This window comes from Macaca fascicularis, chromosome 10 (assembly GCF_037993035.2).
Source record: "Macaca fascicularis isolate 582-1 chromosome 10, T2T-MFA8v1.1".
NCBI lineage: Eukaryota > Metazoa > Chordata > Mammalia > Primates > Cercopithecidae > Macaca > Macaca fascicularis.
Genome location: NC_088384.1, coordinates 87,526,079 through 87,545,565, shown reverse-complemented (window position 1 = coordinate 87,545,565; position 19,487 = coordinate 87,526,079). Strand labels below are relative to the sequence as shown.

Sequence of the window (19,487 nt, the reverse complement as noted above, 5' to 3'; positions counted from 1 at the left end):
ATTTTAGGAGGCTGAGGCAGGCCAAATTACTTGAGCCCAGGAGTTCACGACCGACATGTTGAGACCCCATCTCGAAAAGAAAAAAATAATAGAGAGGGGGAGTCTCATTATGATGTCCAAGCTGGTCTTGAACTCTTGGACTCATGTGATCCTCCTGCCTCAGTCTCCCAAAGTGCTGAGATTACATGTGTGAGCCATTGTGCCTGGTCTCCCATCTCTTCTTCTGGGATTTAATTATATACATGTTAGATCATTTGATATTGTCCCATAAGTCTCTCATGCTCTATTATGCTTCTTTTGCATTTTTTCTCTCTATGCTTTGGTTTGTATATTTTCTAATCTGTCTCTGAGTTCACTGATTCATTCTTCTACAATGCCCTGTCTTCTGCTGTTAAACCCATCCAATAGATTCCTTTTTTTAAAGAGGTGGGGTCTCGCTATGTTACTCAGGCTGGAGTGCACATGTGGCTATTCACAGCCATGATCACAGCATACTACAGACTTAAACTCCTGGGCATAAGTGATCCTTCTGCCTCAGCCTACCAAGTAGCTGGGACTACAGGCATGTGCCACCATGCCTGGCTTACCATCCAATACATTCTTAATTTTAGTATGTCTCAGTTTAGAAGGCCCAATTTATTCTTAGAGTTTCCATCATGCTCTTAGTATTTATGCCCTTATGTAGTCCTCTTTCACAGTGACTAGCATATGACTTGCCAGTGGGACTTCAGCAAATGTAATACAAACAGAAATTTGAGAAATGCCAGATGTTGAGGTTTATCCATATATGTCAGAAAACGTATTTAAGAGAACTCTAGAGATGAAAATAGGTGTTATTTTTTCCCTAAGGGAGAGCATATCTTTTCTTCTGTTAGGCAGTTAGGACTGTTGTTAATATACCTCTGCAAGGCCAGGAGTGGTGGCTCATTCCTGTATTCCTAGCACTTTGGGAGGCTCTTGGCCCCAGCTATCATGGAAGAAGCCAAGGTTAACTTCTTTGAGGTGGAGAGGCTATGTGAAGAGAGATGTAGTAACATGAATGACCTCTTGAGAATATCAGAAGAACCACTTAATCAATGCGCTGAATTGTGAAAAATGACGAATAGTTGTTATTTTAGTCTACTAAGTTCTGGAGTGGTTTTGTAATGCAGTAGGGGAAAATAATACACTATTTGTCTGTGTATTTAGATTCTTCATCCTTTCATTCATTTTATCAATATTTTCTTCTAATTTCTTTAACATATTTATAACAGTTATTTTAAGGTTGTCTGTTAATTCCAACAACTACTCCATCTGTATTAGTTCGTTCTCATACTGGTATTAAAAAAAAAACCCTGAGACCAGGTAATTTATAAAGAAAAGAGGTTTAGGCCAGGCATGGTGGCTCACGCCTGTAATTCTAGCACTTTGGGAAGTCGAGGAGGGTGGATCACCTGAGGTAAGGAGTTCAAGACCAGCCTGGCCAACGTGATGAAACCCTGTCTATACTAAAAATATGAAAATTAGTCAGGTGTGGTGGTGCACGCCTGTAATCCCAGCTACATGGGAGGCTGAGGAAGGAGAATCGCTTGAACCCGGGAGGTGGAGATTGCAGTGAGCCGAGATCACTCCACTGTACTCCAGCCTGGGTAACAGGAGTGAGACTTCATCTCAAAAAAAAAAAAAAAAAAAAAAAAAAAAGAAAAGAGGTTTAATTGACTCATGGCACAAGGAGCATGAAGGCTTCTGAGGAGGCCTCAGGAAACTTTTGAGCATGGCAGAAGGTGAAGGAGAAGCAAGCCTGTCTTACATGGTCAGAGCAGGGGGAAGTGAAGAGCGAGGTGGTGCCACATACTTTTAAACAACCAGATCTTGTGAGAACTCTATCACAAGAACAATACCAAAGGGATGGTGCTAAACCATTCATGAAGGATCCACCTCCATGATCCAATCACCTCTCACCAGGCCCCACCTTCAACACTGGGGATTACAATTCAACATGAAATTTGGGCGGGGACACAGATCCAAGCCGTATCACCATCTTTGGGTCTGCTTCTAATTGATTATTTTTATTCTTGATTATGGGCCATATTTTCCTGCTTCTGTGCATGTCTTATAATTTTAAAATTGTATATTTGTCAGAAATTGTATTCAAGAGAACTATAGAGACTAGAATAGGTGTTATTTTTTCCCTAAGGGAGAGCATGTCCTTTCTTCTGTTAGACAGTTAGGACTGTTGTTAATATATCTCTGCAAGGCCCCATGGGAATGGTGGCTCATTCCTGTATTCCTAGCACTTTGGGAGACTGAGGCGGGCCAGGAGTTCAAAACCAGGCTGGGTAAAAAAGCGAGACCTTATCTCTATAAAAAAAAATTAGAACAAAATACCTCTGCAAACCAAGACGACAAAGTGTTCTTATTTCTTGTGGTGCAAGGTAAGTTGTGGGATTTCAAAGTAATGACTTATTAGATGATAATGAAGGTATAGAGAGTAATTATTACAGTTAATAATATAACCAAAGATAGTTTGTAAGGGGACAGTAGAATTACTGAGAACAAATTGCATGAATCTCTGAAAATGAGCATACTTATATTTTAAGCCTTCTACCTTAAAAAATTCTACACAAGAGCACATAAGCACATCTTTCGTTAGCTGCCAGGACAATTATGTCATTATATGTCATGGAGATTCCAGAAAATTCCACTATACACTTGTGAAAGAGAGAGCTTAAAAAAGTAAAAAATGTCGGGAGGCCGAGGTGGGCGGATCACAAGGTCAGGAGATCAGAAACATCCTGGCTAACACAATGAAACTCCGTCTCTACTAAAAATGCAAAAAAAAAAAAAAAAAAAAAACCAAAAAAAACTAGCCGGGCGTGGTGGCGGGCGCCTGTAGTCCCAGCTACTCCGGGGGCTGAGGCAGGAGAATGGCGTGAACCCGGGAGGCGGAGCTTGCAGTGAGCCGAAATCACGCCACTGCACTCCAGCCTGGGCGAGACTTTGAGATGGAGCGAGACTCCATCTCAAAAAAAAAAAAAAAAAAAAAAAAAAAGTAAAAAATGTCTTATTTATTGTGAAAACAGTTTTGACATTCCAAACCACCCGAAAGGCACTCCTGAGAGCTGCTGGGCTTCACTAACAGGCAAACGCAGGGATCAGCCAGAGGTGTTTATTGATAGAGTGTGGGAATCCACTGGGTAACTTCATCTGCATTTTCACGGCTTCAGGCTTCAAGGCACTTAAAATGGCCACCACTTTTCTTTTGGCTGGTACTTGGGCTTCACGCAGCACATTTTATTATTTAGGCAGTAAACATAGACTCTTTCCTTCTTGGAGCATCTGTGACGGCATTTGCCATAAAGATTCCAGCATCTTTGGGTGCCACCTGACACAAAGCAGAAAAAAGAAGGGAGACAGTGTCAGTCCTAAGAAGTAGGCTCTGGGTTTGAAAGGTCTGTAAATGGATGGAAGCAGATGTGATAGAAGGTCCCTTGTTTCCCTTGCTTTTGACCCTTTTCACCTATCACTGTTTTTCTTTTACTCTCTTTTTTTGCTCCCCACCTTTGACTGACAGAGTGACCTTGGTGAATATCAGCTGAATAAAGCCTTTATGTGAGTGGTGTTTTTTTTGTTGTTGTTTGTTTGTTTTTTGTTTTTTTTGACGAGTCTTGCTCTGTCACCCAGGCTGGAGTACAGTGGAATGATTTTGGCTCATTGCAACCTCCTCGTCCCAGGTTCAAGGGACTCTCCCACTTCGGTTTCCCTGAGAAGCTAGGACCACAGACATGTGCCACCATGCTTGGCTCACCCTCTAGTCTTTAAGTACCTTTCTGTGCATGTGCAAGAGGAAACTACCAAAGGCCTGGGGGAAAAATAGCAAACAACAAAAAGAAGTAAGCAAAACAATTCCCAATGATTGCACAGGTCTGGGAATAGCTTGTGCTTCTACCTGCCTGAGTGGAAAGACCCTGTAAAATTTGCAGCATTTGGTACTCGGAAGGCTATTGCCTTAGTAGAGGGGGCTAAATTAACCCTAGACTAAAGAATACCCTGTATCTATCCTAACGAAGCTTAAAAGTCAGTCTCGAAAATATTCATCTGATTCCCAGTAACTTAACTGCATGCCAGAAAAATATCTAACACTCTTTAAAGGAGTATAACAAAATACAGAAACCGAAAGTGTAAAAATATTTTTCAGGCATACCAAAAAAAAAAAAAAAAAAAAAAGCAAGAAAATATGAGCCATAATCAGGAAAAAACCAAATCAACCAACACAGAAATGACAATGATGATGAAACTAGCAGACAAGGATGATAAAACAGCTATGATAAATATGCTCCAAGTAGTAAAAAAGGTAGAGGAAGCCATGAGCATGATGAGAAGAAATAAAGATGTAAAAAATGTTCATGGCTGGGCTCAGTGGATTAAGCCTGTAATCCCAGAACTTTGGGAGGCTGAGGCCAGTGAATCACCTGAGGTCAGGAGTTTGAGACCAGCCTGACCAACATGGAGAAACCCTGTCTCTACTAAAAATACAAAAAAATTAGCTGGGCGTGGTGGCACATGCCTGTAATCCCAGCTACTCAGGAGGCTGAGGCAGGAGAATAGCTTGAACTCGGGAGGCAGAGGTTGCAGTGAGCCGAGATCGTGCCATTGCACTTCAGCCTGGGCAACAAGAGTGAAACTCTGTCTCAACAAACAAACAAACAAAAAACATGTATATGTATATATTCACAAGGAATACTTGAGATGAAACATTAAATATTAAATGAAAAACATACTTAGTAAGATTAATAGCAGGTTAGACTGAAGAAGAAAAGATAAACGAACTTGAAGACATAGCAGCAACAGAAATCATCCAAAATGAAACACGGAGAGAAAAAAGATGGGGGGGATAAAAGAGCAGAGTGTCAGTGACCCATGGGACAATAACAAGTAGTGTAACATGCATATAATTGGGATACCAAAAGGAGAGGAGAGGAGAGGGGAGAGGCATAAAAAGTATTTGAAGAAATAATGGCTGAAAAATTTCAAGTTTGATGAAAACTCTAAGCCCATTAGAACCATAACCCTTGGTGAACTACGAGCTGAATAAAACCAAAAGAGAAGCATGCAAATAATCAAATTGCAAAATCATATGAAAGAAAGAAATCTTGGCCGGGCGCGGTGGCTCACGCCTGTAATCCCAGCACTTTGGGAGGCCGAGGCGGGCGGATCACAAGGTCAGGAGATCGAGACCACGGTGAAACCCCGTCTCTACTAAAAATACAAAAAAAAAATTAGCCGGGCGCGGTTGTGGGCGCCTGTAGTCCCAGCTACTCGGGAGGCTGAGGCAGGAGAATGGCGTGAACCCAGGAGGCAGAGCTTGCAGTGAGCTGAGATCGCGCCACTGCACTCCAGCCTGGGCTGGGCGACAGAGCGAGACTCCGTCTCAAAAAAAAAAAAAAAAAAAAAAAAAAAGAATTAAAAAAAAAAAAAAAGAAAGAAAGAAATCTTAAGCCAGAAGAAAAGACACATTTTGTACACAGGAGAAAATATAAAAATGCTAGAAGAGGCTGGGTGTGGTGGCTCACACTTGAAATCCTGGCACTTTGGGAGGCTGAGGTGGGAGGATCGCTTGAGCCCAAGAGTTTGAGACCAGCCTAGGTGAGACCCTGTCTCTCCGAAAAAATAGAAAAATTAGCCAGGTGTGTTGGTGTGCACCTGTAGTCCAGGCTACTAGGGAGGCTGAGGTGGGAGGATCGCTTGAGCCTGGGAGGTCGAGGCTGAAGTGAGCTGTGGTCACGCCATTGCACTCTAGCCTAGGTGACACAGTGACACCGTCTCAAGAAAAAAAACAACAACCCAGAAGAATTATTGTCAGAAACTGCACACTAGAAGATGGTAGAGAGAGATCTTTAAAGTAATAAAAGGAAAAAGTTAGCCCAGAATTCTTTACAGAGTAAAAATATTCTAAAAGTGGAGAAATAAAGACTTTTTCAGGTATTTGAAAATGGAGAAAATTGATCACTGAAAGCTCTCCTCTTTCCTGCTTCTCTTGTTCACCCCTCCCACTCCTCCTCACAAACCTCTGGATACAGATGCCAATTTGCAGAAAATGCAGAGGTCAGAGGAACACGTTGAATTTTACCTTGAGTATGCAATCAGCAAAATTTATATTGTGGAAAGTTATAGATCAAATGACTTATGTATGTTTCCACTGATAACTTGTAAAGATAAGAAAGGGATGAATATGGAACCAGTAAATTAAAAAATTCAAGGAATCTAAAGAGATATCAGATTTTAACAGTATAAATAGGGTATCTAGGGATGCACCCCTAGCAATGAGACTGTAAAGGAATGCAGAGAACTGATTGCTATAAAAGTCAGGAGAGTGCTTAATTTGGAGGATGAAGACAATTGTGATGGATGCAATAGGTGGAGACATTTTTGGGCTGACTGTCAATACTCTGTTCATTGACCTGCATGGTGGTTACAAGGATGTGCACTTATAACCTCCATTAAGCTGCACACTTGTATTATGTGGTGTGCAGTACCTGTGATTCTGTGTTTTAGTTTACAAAAAGATAAGGAAAAAGCGACCATTTAACAACAAAATCTCAATTTTTAATTTAAGAGTGTCAAGAGGAACTATTGGTGAGTGAGGGGAATGATATTCATACACTTTTTTTAGCATCTGTGGAGGCTACTGAGCAATAACTTACACATTTTAAAGCTATACACAGTCTTTACCTAGCAATTCCTTTCCAGATATCTACACCAGGGAAATACTCACATGTATAGACTGAAAGGCCTATACATTGGAGATAAAACTATACATGAGTGAGACACCTACCCTCAGAGAACTTCCAGTCAAATCAGGGGAGAAAGAGCCATTAAAAAATAGATACCCAGATATTTGATTAACTAGAATCTGGTGAAAATTATAAAGAAAGAACTCAGGGTGCTGTGAGGATGTATAATGGAAGGGCAGGTGTGCCACCTAAATCTCATCTCTGCTGGGTTTCTGGGCTTTACATATGTCTCCTGAATTCCCACAATTAACCTAATGGTGAGTATGACAATATTTTGAAAATATTAAAGTGATGCATATTTCAATCCCCTTTAATCATAAGATCCATTGATTGTCATAAAGCAGAATTGGGCAGAGTTTCTGGGTTTTGGGGGAATGGTGAACAACAGAGCAACAAACTCATTGCTCAGCTTAAATGAGATAAGGGTTGTGCATAGAAAGACAATTTTAAGGACCAACATTTATCAAGGAAGTTCAGGGATTTCCAAATTTCAAAGAGCTCCTTTATACATTATTAGGTGAACCTGGCGGGTTCAGGCAATACCACTTCACCATAAGCTATAGGAGGCTAAAGCTGAGGTCAGGCTAAAGTAGCTCCCATTTAACCTCTGTCACCACTACCATACCCAACGGGAAGTAGAGGGGAAATACTCTACCCATAATTTCCAGGGAAGCTGGAAGTTTAAATCCAGCTCCTGCAGCAGCAGCACTGGGCCTGAGAGCCCTGTTAGAACCCATGCCTCATTCTGCCAGCCGGATGGTGGACGCACCAACAAGCTAGGGACAAAGCCCTTTCATGTGTCTCCCGCTAGCCATCTACTGGTTGACCTGAACACTCAGGAAGTAGAGATAATTAATGTGAGAAAGGTAGGGGCAAGAGAGTCTCTTGCTATGAATGCCCAGATTGGTTGGAAAAAATTGCCAATGCAGAGGACACTTATTCTTTGCCTCTTAGAGCATATCTCAGGGAAACTGGTAGCTCTTTAGAGAAATTCTTGTCTTTAGCATGGATACAGCACCGCATGGTGCTACTTGAAGGGGGACTAGAAATGGCTGAGGGAAGTGACTGAACATCGCTCTCAGCTCTCTGTTGAATAAAATAGACCCAGAAGGTCCCCAAGTTTCCTTATCTCTGGTTGAGATAGGAAAACCAGTAAGGGAGCTGCCAAGAGTACACCCCTAGTGCAGAAGGCAGTAAGGGAGGGTGTGAACAGCCTTAACTTGAGGACCGGATGGAAGATCTGGCTGAGATGAAGGGTCGAGTCAGTGGGGTCCCCAAAAGGGCTAAGAGATTTCATCAGTCATGAAATCCAGTAGTAAGTGCTAGCGGGACACTCACTGACCACATCCAATGAGGGACGTGATCCCAGAAGTCAGTAAGGGTCCAGCACAGGACCCGACACCACCTCCTTATGTTCCTGTCCCAGGGCCCTTGCATTTGCTGTTTTCCCCAACTTGAATTTCCTTCCCTACATATCCACATGGCTCACCCCAGTTGTTCCCTCAGCTCACAGTAATACATTCCATGAGCATCCTCTTAAAAATGGCAATGACCGGGCATGGTGGCTCAAGCCTATAATCCCAGCACTTTGGGAGGCTGAGGCAAGCAGATTGCTTGAGGTCAGGGGTTTAAGACCAGCCTGGGCAACATGGCCAAACCCTATCTCTACTAAAAATAGAAAAATTTGCTAGGCATGGTTGCATGCGCCTGTAATCCCAGTTACTCAGGAGGCTGAGACATGAAAATTGCTGGAATCCAGGAGGTGAAGGTTGCAGTGAGCTAAGATCATGCCACTATACTCCAGCCTGGGTGACACAGTGAGACTCTGTCTCTAAAAAAACAAAACAAAACAAAACAAAACAAAACAAAACAAAACGCAAATCACCTTCCCCTTCCCCTGGTGTTCACTATTTCCTTTCCTGCCTATTCTGCTCACTGTACTCATCATCTGACATACCATATGTTTCATTTATTTTTCAAATTCTTTGGGTCCTCTAGTAGAAGGTAAGCTCCAAGAGGACAGAGATTTTGCTTATCTTGTTTTGTTTTATTCACTGCTCTACCTCTAGCACCCATCACAGTGCTTGGAACAAGAAATCCATTCAACTATATTTACTGAATGAAGCAATTAATTATTTGATGACATATCAAGTTAGTTTTCCCTATAACCAGATACTATCCCAGGAAAGAGAAGGGGTGATGGAAGAAAGATACATGCTGAAAGACTCAACACTTATTCAAAAGAGATTGAATTAGCTTAGAAATCATTTTAAAGCAGAAAAGATAAATATTGAACCGCTGAGTTCAGGCCCAGCCCTTAGGTGCCTTGTCACCCTGGGTTGTAAGTGCTATTTAACTGTCTCCCCTAGTTTGCTCCCCTGGTGCCATGTCATTTATCTCTATAGTCCTGCTCCTCCCACCACAAACACCCACAGTCAGGATGGAAGTTCCTGGGAAAGTTTGGTGAGTTATGGAAAATAAAGAAGACATATTTCTTTTGCAGACTAAAATTTCAGTGTGTTCAGTGTTGTTCCCTCAACCTGACATTATTACACACTTGATGTTATTGCAGTTTGAGAACTGAGGAAATTGATACTCTGAGCAGCTGAGCTTCTTGTTGGGGGTCACAGAGTCAGAAAATGATGGGGCAGGTTTTAACCCGGGGTCTGGACTTGCCTCTCTACTCCAGGTGAGTGGTGTTTTAGGGCCTCAGGAAGACACAAGGACTGAGGTCAGCTTGTTTAGGAAAGTCACATGTTTCTGACTCTAGAAAGGTTAGCCGACAGCCTCAGGGTGGGTGGAAACTTCTGCCAGATGAGCAGGAAGGGGTAGGTGGCTCATGCTGGAATTGGTGGGTGGTAGGTCTGACCAGGGTCCTTCTCTGTTTAAACCTTCCCATGGGTCCCTCACCTGGCATTCGAGGCCCACCGAGACCTGGAGCTTGAATGCTTCCTCAGCTTTACCCCCGCCTCTCTCCTAACCCACCCCTCCATGTTATGTAGGTCCCTGAAGCTCCCATGCTCTCTCCCGCATCCAGACCTTTGCGTAGGCCGACCTCTCTGCCTGGGACCCCCTTCTGCTTTCTCCTCTTCTTCCTTTTCTATTTTTGACTCACTTTTTAGGACTCAGGATATCCCTCCAGGAGGACTCTCCTTTCCCTCAGCCTGGGCTGGACCATGTGTGCCCAGCCCCCTGGTTTCCCACTGTCACAGCCATGTCACCCTGGGTTGTAAATGCTATTTAACTGTCTCCCCCAGTTAGCTCCCCTGGCGCCATGTCATTTTTCTCCATGGTCCTAGCTTCCAGTGCAGTCTGGCACAGAGACAGCTACAGTATAAATGAGTTTTCTCTGCCATTAAGGTGGCTGTGATCTTCACAAAGCTTCATTCATTCTGGGCAATATTTTGCAAAAGGGTCAGACCTGCCTCTCCTCTTTCCTGCTTCTCTTGCTCACCCCTCCCACTCCTCCTCACACACTAGGCCACCCCCACATGCTCCCTGGAGCTGGGCAGGAAGAGGAGGGATGGAGCGGCTGAGAGAGCAGTTCTGGATGTCGTAGTTGGCATCTATCAGCTGGCACCTGCTGCTGGTGAGGCGCCTCCTGCCTCCTATACGTGGTGCCAGATGGCAAGCTGCAGCCCATCCTTCTAACCCTTGGGATTCCCTGACCAGGCCTTAGTCTGCAAGCCCTGCCCCTTCCTCGAGGAAGTCCAGGTTACCTGGAGTCAGCTGGGATAAGAGCAGCAGCACAGTCAAAGTCAGCAAAAGGAGCTTCATGGCTAAGGCAGCCCAAAGTGAAGCTGCAAGTCCGATGCCACGGCTGAGCTAATGGGAGAGGGGGAGTGCCTGGCCTGTGGCTCACGCTCCCTCAGCTGCCCACGGGTACAGCCCTCACACTCTGACTGGACACGCCTCCCCTTGTCATTTAGGTCAGCAGGGAGAGATCAGCCAACAAGGTCCAGGGCCCAAGACTTTAATACCTCCCATCCTTCCAGCCAGCTCCAAACTGCCTGAACCCAGTGACCAGCAGGAGGCGCCACAAACACCAGCTCCAGAAGGTCCGGGAAGAGGGAGATGAAGTTCCCAGCACCAGCCTGTCTGTCACAGCCCCCTGCTGGGTTCTAACATGCGGTGGACCTGCCCTAGGGCCATCCTTCCCCTTCCTCAGAGATCTAAGAACCAACCTCTCAGAATCCCTCTTCTGAACTCAGGTTTTGAAAACTCATTCTTGGTGGGGCACGGTGGCTCATGCCTGTAATCCCAGCAGTTTGGGAGGCCAAGGTGGGCGGATCACTTGAGGTCAGGAGTTCGAGACCAGCCTGGCCAACATGGTGAAACCCCGTCTCTACTAAAAATACAAAAATTAGCCAGGCGTGGTGGTGCACGCCTAATCCCAGCTACTCGGGAGGCTGACAAAGGAGAATCGCTTGAACCTGGGGAGGCTGCAGTGAGCCGAGATCACTCCACTGCACTCCAGACTGGGCGACAGAGTGAGACTTCTCTTCTCATTGTATTTTGATTTTTTTTTAAATTATAGCAACTTAACCCATGCTCTACTTGGTTTTTATAATATTAAGTGATGCAACTAGTAGAAAAGAAAGCTAAATTGGGGAATCTTTAGTGGAGTCCCCTCTGTGTAAATCTTTGACTTCAAAGGGCTATGACATCAGTGTGAAGGTGAATTAGAAATAAGGATACATGCCCCACTGAGAGAATCATAGAGAAAATGGCCTATCTTGAGTCTCAACACTGAATGGAGATGGGGAAAGTACTTGTAAATATAATTAAACCCTCACATGGGCTTGCGGACAAAATTCACACTACCTAGATGATGCCCAAATCTTTTTTTTTTGAGACGGAGTGTCGCTCTGTCGCCCAGTCTGGAGTGCAGTGATGCCATCTCGGCTCACTGAAACCTCTGCCTCCTGGGTTCAAGCGATTCTCCTGCCTCAGCCTTCTGAGTAGCTGTGATCATAGGCATGCGCCACCATGCCTGGCTAATTTGTGTATTTTTTTTGTAGAGACGGGGTTTTGCCATGTTGGCCAGGCTGGTGTTGAACTTCTGACCTCAGGTGATCTGCCTGCTTTGGCCTCCCAAAGTGCTAGGATTATAGGTGTGAGTCACCGCACCTGCCCTTTTATTTATTTATTTATTTTTGAATGCTGTTACTATTTATTGACATCAAAACAAAACAAGCTAAAACTAAAAGTTGCTATTTATTTATTTATTTATTTATTTTAGATGGAGTTTTGCTCTTGTTGCCCAGGCTGGAGGGCAATGGCACCATCTCGGCTCACCGCAACCTCTGCCTCCCAGGTTCAAGTGATTCTCCTGCCTCAGCCTCCTGAGTAGCTAGGATTACAGGCATGTGCCACCATACCCAGCTAATTTTAATTTTACCCAGCTACTAAAAATAGAGACAGGTTTTCTTCATATTGGTCAGGCTGGTCTCGAACTCCGACTTCAGGTGATCCTCCCACCTAGGCCTCACAAAGTGCTGGGATTACAGGCGTGAGCCACCGTGCCCAGCCCTAAAAGTTGCTATTTAACAGGAACAGACATTGGTGCACTTTCCTTCCTGGAGAAGAGATGCACTCAGATCATGAGATCTAAGATCAAACATGCACTGGATTGTCAGGAGTCAAACAAGGCCTACATTTTACCTCTTAATAGAAAAAATGCTGACAAGGCCTGCATTTTACCTCTTAATAGAAAAAATGCTGAAGACAAAATGAGATGGTTAAAATATTCTTTATGCTAAGCTCATGTAAGCAAACACAAAACTAGAACTAATCTTAAAACTTTAGGACACTGGATACAGAAGTAACATGACTATTTAAATTTTTGCATCAATGAAAGTTTGTTCTACCCTTCACTGTACTTGTACTAAAAGGACATGCTTGTTGCTTCTACACTACATAAAGTCAACAGTTATCATCAACAATGCAATAGAACTAGATCAGAATAAGACTTCAAAACGACTCTGTTCCACCCAAATTAAGAAAATTCAATTCAGGATGAACAACGGCTTTTGATTTTAGAACCAGCTCTTATTTTCCTCTCATGTGATACGTAACGGAGTCCTCACTTGACATTTTCCTCTGCGAATTGCAGTGCATGTCCTCGCCATCACCTTTTTCTGACACTTTAAAGTTAATTTGTAGAAACTGCAAAAACAATGAAATTATACTTTCAATTCTGAACCTCCAATCAGGTTCCTGCTTTGATATAAAAGTTACTCCTCTGCAGTGTACCCCACCAGTACAGCGATCCCCTTTCTCTCTATTCCTTTGCCCTGAAGGAACTTCCCGATTGCTTAACATGCGCTCTTTGGCTGCCTAGACAGTCAGGACACCTAAGGCCATCTGGACTTATCACTCCTCTCCTCCTTCTTTTCTATGGCTAATATCACCTTCCTGCTTTTTTTCTATTGCTGAATTTCCAGACTCGGTGCTGTCATCAGGGCAGAGAGTTGATTTCAGCTTCAAGCTCCTGGTTGGTAAAACTACATCGCTGGATCCTTGTTTCTTATGCAATCTCTCTTGACCACTTCTTTCTTTTCAGTTTTTTTCTGAACTGCCTATTGATTCTGCACTTTCAGCCTTCTTTCCTTTATCCCGAAGTACTTCTTTCTCTTTTTTCATTTCTTCTTTTCTCTTAAAAGTCTTCTCTTTCTCATAGCGCTCCTTCAGCCTACGGCACTCTTCCTCTTACCGCTTCAGCCTCTCTCTCTCAAAGTATGCGCCCTGATCTCATTCATAATCCCGTCCCCCCTCCCTGTAGTCTCTGCTGCTCTCATCTTCAGGTCTCTTTGGCTTTTCTTATCTATCTATTTATTTATTTATTTGTGACAGAGTCTTGCTCTGTGGTGCAGTGGTGCAATCTCGGCTCACTCTGCAACCTCTGCCTCCTGGGTTCAAGTAATTTTCTTGCCTCAGCCTCCCAAGTAGCTGGGATTACAGGTGCCCGCCACCATGCCTGGCTAATTTTTGTATTTTTAGTAGAGACAGGGTTTTACCATGTTGGCCAGGCTGGTCTCGAACTTCTGACCTTAAGTGATCCGCCCACACTGGCCTCCCAAAGTTCTGGGATTACAGGCAGGAGCCACCTCGCCCAGCCCTGGCATTTCATCTTTAAATTCGCTATCAGAACGCTTGGGCAATGTACAACTTTGTCCTCTGGTTCTTTCATCATTCAGATTCTCTTTGTCCAGTTTCTTGGCTTTGTCTCTTTTGTCCAATTCTTTTCCACCTCCTTTTTCTGGCTTCTTGAGTAGCTTAATCTTTGGTTCATCTTTTAACTTGTCCCTTTCTTAAATTCTGTCTATCTTCTTTAGCTTTTCTGTATCTTTTCTTTTTCATTTCTCTTCTTTCCATTTCCTCCTCTCTTCTCGTTGTCTTTTTCTTTCTATTTCTTGCCTTCTTCTTTTCTCTTTTCTTCTCTCATTCTCTGCTTGTTTTTCAGGAAGCTCAGAAGTGGGGTTGTCTTTTTAGCTATTAATTCTCTATGTTTTGCTTCTATTTCCTCTAGCAGTGTCTCTGGAGTAGATGTTATTTTCTCATTATCTGCGGCACAACTTTCAAAAACTTTCCATATTCTGGATCATCATCAATAGTCCCATCTTTGGTATCTCTTTTCTTAGTCTTCTTTTTTGTAGGTTTTTGAAAAGGTGCAAATTCTACGATAGCAGGATATTCCTGATCTTTATTGTCAAGGAATACATAACCATCAAAGCAATCCCTGAACAAAATAATGTCCTCTTGGTTTTTAAAGTTGATGTATGCTCTGGCATAGGATATGAGCTAGTATCATTTGAAAAAAACTCAAAATAATCATGCTCAGGCACAGGTTGAAGATGTTCCTGTATTGGGGGAAATTCGACCCCTGATATTTCACATGGGTTCTTTTCTATTTTCGCAAGTGTTGGCTGGTATGAGAAGAGTACAAAAGAGAGAAATTTTAAAGCTGGGTGTCCGAGGGAGACATCACATGTTGGCAGGTTCCGTGATGCCCCCTGAGCTGTAAAACCAGCAAGTTTTTATTAGCAATTTTCAAAAGGGAGGGAGTGTACGAATAGGGTGTGGGTCACAGAGATCACATGCTTCAAGGGCAGCAAAAGATCACAAGGCAGGAGGTCATGGTGAGATCACAAGGTCAGGGCGAAACTAGAATCACTAATGAACTTCCATGTCCAGCTGTGCACACATTGTCATTGATAAACAAGGTTCAAGAGCAGAGAACCAGTCTGACTGGAATTTGCCAGGCTGGAATTTCCTAATCCTAGCAAGCCTGGGGTTGCTGCAGGAGACTAGGGCGTGTTTCATCCCTATTTACATCTGCATAAGGCAGACACCCCCAGAGTGGCCACTCAGAGGCCTCCTCTGGGAATGCATTCTTTTCCCAGGGCTGTTAATTATTAATATTCCTTACTGGGGAAAGAATTCAGGGATATTTAGCTTACCCGTTTTTGTTAATAAGAGAAATATGGCTCTGTTCTGCCCAGCCCACAGGCAGTCACACTTTAAAGTTATCTCCCTTGTTCCCTGAAAATCGCTGTTATCCTGTTCTTAAGGTGCCCAGGTTTCATATTGTTCAAATACACATGCTCTACAAACAACTTGTGCAGTTAACACAATCATGACAGGGTCCTGAAGTGACCTTCATCCTCAGCTTATGAAGATGATGGGATTAAGAGATTAAAGACAGGCATAGGAAATCACAGGAGTATTGATTGGGGAATTGATAAATGTCCATGAAATCTTCACAATTTATGTTCAGAGATTGCAGTAAAGACTGGCGTAAGAAATTATAAAAGTATTACTTACTAAGAAATTATAAAAGTATTAATTAATAAATGTCCATGAAATCTTCACAATTTATGTATTTTTGCTGCGGCTTCAGCCGGTCCCTCCATTCAGGGTCCCTGACTTCCCGCAGCATTCCTGAAGCTGCTCCTTGGTCAATGTGGGAGGTGATCTTCGAATTACCACCTTGCTCAGTGCCTCTTTCTTCTCCTTGTTGTGATCCTGCTTATCCAGTTCCCTTGGAACTGTCCCCTGAAGTCCCACCTCCACTGCCTATGGTCTTGGGGGGTGTGGTACAGGGGGTTAATGGTTAGCAGGGTTACTCACTTCTCCTTAGGCCTATGCTCCTTTTCTTCCTTTATGGCCACAGATACCTTCCTTGTGGCAGCAGCTCAGCTGGGATGGCACTCCTTTTTTTTTTTTTTTTTTTTTCTTTTTTTTGTGACGGAGTCTTACTCTGTCACCCAGGCTGGTGTGCAACGGTGAGGCCTTGGCTCACTGTGACCTCCACCTCCCAGGTTCAAGTGATTCTCCTGCCTCAGTCTCCTGAGTAGCTGGGACTAAAGGCATGCGCCACCACACCCGGCTAATTTTTGTATTTTTAGTAGATATGGGATTTCATCATGTTTGCCAGGCTGGTCTCAAACTCCTGACCTCAAGTGATCCACCCACCTCAGCCTCCCAAGGTGCTGGGATTACAGGTGTGAGCCACTGCACTCGGCCCCAAATCCTTAGTTAAGGACTTAATTTAAATTACTTGATGTGCCTGGTAGAAAAAACACAGAGACCTTGAAAAGAACCATTTTCAACTCAGGCTACAAAGTTTTCTTTTCTTTTTTCTCTTCTCTTCTCTTCTCTTTTTTTCTTTTCTTTCTTCTCTCTCTCTCGATGGAGTTTCGCTCTTGTTGCCCAGGCTGGAGTGCAGTGGCACCATCTGGGCTCTCTGCAACCTCTGCCTCCTAGGTTCAAGTGATTCTCCTGCCTCAGCCTCCTGAGCAGCTGGGATTATAGGAGTAAGCCACCATGCCCAGCTAATTTTTGTATTTTTAGTAGAGATGCGGTTTCGCTATGTTGGGAGGCTGGTCTCGAACTCTTGACCTCAGCCTCCCAAAGTGCTGGGATCACAGGCATGAACCACTGCTCTGGCCTGTTTTTAAAATAGTTTGTTTCTCTGCTGAGATTCACTGTGAACACGTTTTTATTTATGTCAAACAGCAAGGTTATAATAGCTATTTTAAAATCCTGGTCTGCTAATTCTAACCTTTGAGTCATCTTGAGGTTGATCTTGGTTGTTTTTCTCTTGAGAATGGGTCACCTTTTTCTCTTTCTTTGTATACTGAGTAATTTTGGATTGTAACTTAGATATTATGAAAGCCATGTTATGGAAACTTTGAATTCTCTCATATTTCCTCAAAGAATGCTGACATTTTTGGCATTCAGTTAATTTGGTTGGACTGCAACTGCAAACTCTGTCTCTTGGGTAGCAGCTCAAACTTTAGTTCGGGTCTTTTATTCTTAGCTGGACTGCATGAGGTCTGCTCTGTGTTTATGAGATTCAGGGGTCAGCCAGAGATTTGGTCAAAGTTTATACACAGAAATTGTGGTTCCCTTTTTCTGACTCTTTTTGGGATTCCCCCCTTACTTTGCAATGTCTGTGGTGGTTTCAAACTCTGTCCTCTGTTTTTTAGGCCATAAAGACTGAAGGTTTTCTGTGAGTTTTAGCTGTCTTATATGGTGCCAACTGTGGCCTGCTCTGAGACTAAAAGCTGAAAAAAGTGGCAGACTTACCCCATGCTACCTCCTTTCAAGTGTCAGCTCCCTTTTTGAATCTGTCTGCTTTTGTTCTGTGAACAGTTCCTTCAAGTAATTTGTTTTGTATTTTATTGAGAGTTTATAGTTGTTATCTGTGGGAGGTTAGGTACATTAGAAACTTACTCAGACATATTACTCAGCCCATTTCAAGTCATTAACTTTAAACAATGGCAAGTTAATTATGTGTGCTAAAGTATTTAACATACCCATAAAGAGAGCTTTTTTTTTTTTATACAAATGAGGAGTGACAACCAATTAAAGAATCATTGTATTATTCCAAATTTTCATAAGTGTAGCCACTTAAAATAACATATATTTATTATTTCACAGTTTCTGTGGGTCAGAAGTCACCCAGTTAGCCAAGTCTTCTATTTTAGGGTCTCACAAGACTGCAGTCAAGGTGTTGTTGAGGGCTGCAATCTCATCTGAGACTCAACTGGGGAAGGATATGTTTCTATGCTCATGTGGTTGTTGGCAGCCTGCAAGTCATTATAGGTTGTAAGACCCAGGGTCTCAGTTTCTTGCCAGATATTGGCTGGGAGTGTCCTCTGTTTCTTGTCATGTGTGCCTCCCTAACATGGTCACTTGCTTCATCAATGTCAGCAAGGGAGAGGGACTTCTAGCAAGATAGATTATAATCTTATGCAATGTAATCACAGATATTACATTCCATCCCCTTTACCACCTGTATTCTGTTGGTTAACAGCAAGTCACAGGTCCTACCTACACTCAAGGGAAGGAGATCTCAAATGTGTAAGTAACAGGAGGCAGGGATAAGGGGAAAGACTCCTAGAGTCTTTTCATGGCAGTTATGAAATCATTTTAGAAAGTGATAAACAGGATAGAGTAGGATAAAATAGACAAGAGGATATTGCTTTCAGTAAAAGCAACTACTGTCTCATAGAAGTTTTGATTCAAGCCGGGCGCGGTGGCTCAAGCCTGTAATCCCAGCACTTTGGGAGGCCGAGACGGGCGGATCACGAGTTCAGGAGATCGAGACCATCCTGGCTAGCACGGTGAAACCCCGTCTCTACTAAAATACAAAAAAAAATTAGCCGGGCGAGGTGGCGGGCGCCTGTACTCCCAGCTACTCGGGAGGCTGAGGCAGGAGAATGGCGTGAACCCGGGAAGCGGGGCTTGCAGTGAGCTGAGATCCGGCCACTGCACTCCAGCCTGGGCAACAGAGCCAGACTCCGTCTCAAAAAAAAAAAAAAAAAAAAGAAGTTTTGATTCAATCAATTGATAATTGAATTCAATAATAATAATTCAATATATGTATATCTAATATATTATGATTTCTATGTCATATATATATCATCATACATATCTTGATCACTATGTAAAATATATTGTGTCATGGTCAAAAAGATTTGAAAAACACACCATTAGGTATATAAATAGAAGGCATAACTTTTAAAATAGCAGAAGGGAAAAGTGGAATGAGAAAAAAATTTCAAATATAAGATTAAGAAAGGAGAAAAAAAGAAACACAAAAACGTTACTTTTTCTGTCTTCCTGTTTTATAGTCTGAAGTTTCTCTCAAGGCAATAAGGTGGGGCACTCACAGGGCTCGCATTGTTTATTTATCATATCTCAAGAAACACTGTCCTCCATTCCTCAATGTCTAATGTTTTAGAAAGTATCAATTTATATTTTCTGCCTGATTGTTTAGTTGTTTCAGGTGGAAAGATCAATATAGTCCCTGTCACTCCATCTTGGTCAAGAGTGAAAGTCCCAGTCCCAGATAGCTTACCCACAAGTTCTACCAAACGTTCGTGGGACAAATAATAAATAATAATAACAAAAATTCCAGTTCACACAAATTTTCCCAGAGAAGATGAAAAGGAGTATTTCCCCTAAGAAAAATCATATTTGCCCTCCCGGTCCTTCCAGTGGTTTGAGACACTGGTATACACTTTTTGCCAGATATGCTCTTCTCCAATATCAGTGCTCAAGACAGAGTGAAGGAAAAAAAAAAAAAAAAATCCCCGAATGATGATTAGAGACATCACCGCTAAAAAACTACATTTATAAGCTAGGATTTGTTATATGCAAATATTTTCTGCCTCTTATTTTGTTCTGTTTAAAACAATAACA

General features: G+C 42.9%; 2 protein-coding genes and 1 pseudogene across 3 annotated transcripts in view; 1 reads left to right on the top strand and 2 right to left on the bottom strand.

Moving 5' to 3' along the window:
• The window catches only part of DEFB124 (defensin beta 124), a 55,208-nt gene that overhangs the window by 26,839 nt on the left and 8,882 nt on the right, over nucleotides 1–19,487 (top strand). Inside the window, exon 2 of one of the 2 annotated variants that reach the window (XR_010578618.1) lies at nucleotides 12,016–12,269. The exons of the other annotated variant lie outside the window; for it this stretch is intronic. The gene's annotated coding sequence lies outside the window, so the exon portion shown is untranslated. Of the gene's footprint in view, nucleotides 1–12,015; nucleotides 12,270–19,487 lie in introns of those variants that run through there. 2 annotated transcript variants of the gene reach the window in all.
• Nucleotides 3,135–10,606, bottom strand: DEFB123 (defensin beta 123). The gene is made up of 2 exons (XM_005568619.4): nucleotides 10,493–10,606; nucleotides 3,135–3,364 (listed from the first exon to the last, which is right to left on the bottom strand). Exons 1-2 carry the CDS (start codon nucleotides 10,548–10,550, stop codon nucleotides 3,219–3,221), a joined length of 204 nt encoding a protein of 67 aa, XP_005568676.1. The 5' UTR covers nucleotides 10,551–10,606; the 3' UTR covers nucleotides 3,135–3,218.
• On the bottom strand, nucleotides 13,149–17,371 carry LOC102145025 (regulator of nonsense transcripts 3B-like; annotated as a pseudogene).